Source organism: Globicephala melas, chromosome X (genome assembly GCF_963455315.2).
Source record: "Globicephala melas chromosome X, mGloMel1.2, whole genome shotgun sequence".
Taxonomy (NCBI): domain Eukaryota; kingdom Metazoa; phylum Chordata; class Mammalia; order Artiodactyla; family Delphinidae; genus Globicephala; species Globicephala melas.
The window spans coordinates 37493865-37495873 of record NC_083335.1 but is presented as its reverse complement, the minus strand read 5'-3'; the positions used below and the strand labels follow the sequence as shown (position 1 = coordinate 37495873).

At 55.4% G+C, this 2009-nt stretch overlaps 1 protein-coding gene across 1 annotated transcript; it reads left to right on the top strand.

Moving 5' to 3' along the window:
• Window positions 1–263: 263 nt before the first annotated feature.
• Window positions 264–956, top strand: CLDN2 (claudin 2). Its single transcript, XM_030835714.2, has one exon. It carries the CDS (start codon window positions 264–266, stop codon window positions 954–956), a length of 693 nt encoding a protein of 230 aa, XP_030691574.1.
• The last annotated feature ends 1053 nt before the right edge of the window (window positions 957–2009 follow it).

Here is a 2009-nt window from a genome sequence, read left to right as displayed (position 1 = left end):
AAGGTCAAAAGGCATCCAGCATTTTCTGGTTTCTCATAAGCTTCTGGTCAATATTTAATCTGGTTTATGGATTTTTTTTAGGTCTTCTAGATGCCTTCTTGAGCCTGCCCGTGGCCACCCACAGACACTTGTAAGGAGGAGAGAAGTCGGCCTGGCACAGACACTCTGAAATGAGGGATTAGAGCCCAGGATCTAAGGAGGAAGAGCTACAGCCAGAAGACGAGGGAGCAGGCCCTGAAGACGCATCTACTGAGAGGTCTGCCATGGCCTCTCTTGGCCTCCAACTTGTGGGCTACATCCTGGGCCTGCTGGGGCTGTTGGGAACCCTGGTTGCCATGCTACTCCCCAGCTGGCGAACAAGCTCTTACGTCGGTGCCAGCATCGTGACCGCAGTCGGCTTCTCCAAGGGCCTCTGGATGGAGTGTGCCACACACAGCACAGGCATCACCCAGTGTGACATCTACAGCACCATGCTGGGCCTGCCTGCTGACATCCAGGCTGCCCAGGCCATGATGGTGACGTCCAGTGCAATCTCCTCCTTGGCCTGCATTGTCTCTGTGGTGGGCATGAGATGCACAGTCTTCTGCCAAGAGTCCCGAGCCAAAGACAGAGTGGCGGTGGTGGGCGGAGTCTTCTTCATCCTTGGAGGCCTCCTGGGCTTCATCCCTGTTGTCTGGAATCTTCACGGGATCTTGCGGGACTTCTACTCCCCACTGGTGCCTGACAGCATGAAATTTGAGATCGGAGAGGCTCTTTACTTGGGCATTATTTCCTCCCTGTTCTCCCTGGTAGCTGGAATCATCCTCTGCTTTTCCTGCTCGCCCCGGGGAAATCGGTCCAACTACTACGATGCCTACCAGGCCCAGCCCCTGGCCACTAGGAGCTCTCCAAGGCCTGGTCAACCACCCAAAGGCAAGAGTGAGTTTAACTCCTACAGCCTGACAGGGTATGTGTGAAGGACCAGGGGCCAGAGCTCGGGGGTGGCTGGGTCTGTGAAAACCAGTAGACAGCCTCCCCCAGGGCCACAGGTGAGGGACGTTGCCACTGGATCGTGTCAGAAGGTGCTGCTGAGGATAGACTGACTTTGGCCACTGGATCGAACAAAGGCAGGAATGGGAGCTGGTGTGACAGCGTGCAGGCTGAACTGTCAAGATGCTTGTCAAGTCAGACTTTCTGTTTCCTTCATCCTGGCTCCCCATCTCCCACCCTGAGTCCCCAACCCTCAACTCCACTCCACTCCCCCCTGAGGCCAGGCCCCAGAGTCTCCCCTTTACCTTCTGCTTTACCTGGGAATCCATCCCCAAACCCACTAATCACATGCCACTGACTGACCCTCTCTGTGATCAAAGACCCTTCCTCTTGCTGAGGTTCGCTCTTAGCTCATTGCTGGGGGATGGGGGTGGGTGGGAAGAAGTGGCGGGTTCTGTGGGCATGGCGCTAACCTCCTTCTCAAGCCTCCCTGCAGAGAAACTTATTGGCCAGTAATGGGCCCTGGAGCCTCGTCCATCCCACTCTTGTTATGACTCCACAGTGTCTAGACTGGTTTGTGTATGAACCGAAATAAAGCCATCGCACAGTATGGAGGGAACAGAGAGCAGCTGGGTGTAGAATGAGACGGGGAGGGCAGGCTCGGAGAAGAAGCCGAGGACCAAAAAAGAGCAGAATCATGGCCCAGGGCTCTAGCCCCCGGCTAGAGGAGAGCACAAGGAAAGAAACTGTGGTGGGACGCACAAGGTGGCAGCAGACTCTGACTCTACTGAGGAACTCCCTCAGAAGCTCCAGCTCCAACGTTCACTGAAGCCCCTGCCTCCCTTTGACCTGGCTAACAACGAGGTTAAAGGGCCTACACAATGGTTTCTTTAGGAACAGGAAACTGGTTTTTGTAGAGATGGCCTTGGCTGGGGGATGACAGCATGGGAGCAGGTGGGGACTCAGGAAGGCACCACTCCTTGATGCTGCCCGAGAGAGAATAAGAACTTGGGTATCTAAGAAGCTGGGTGGACATGTGT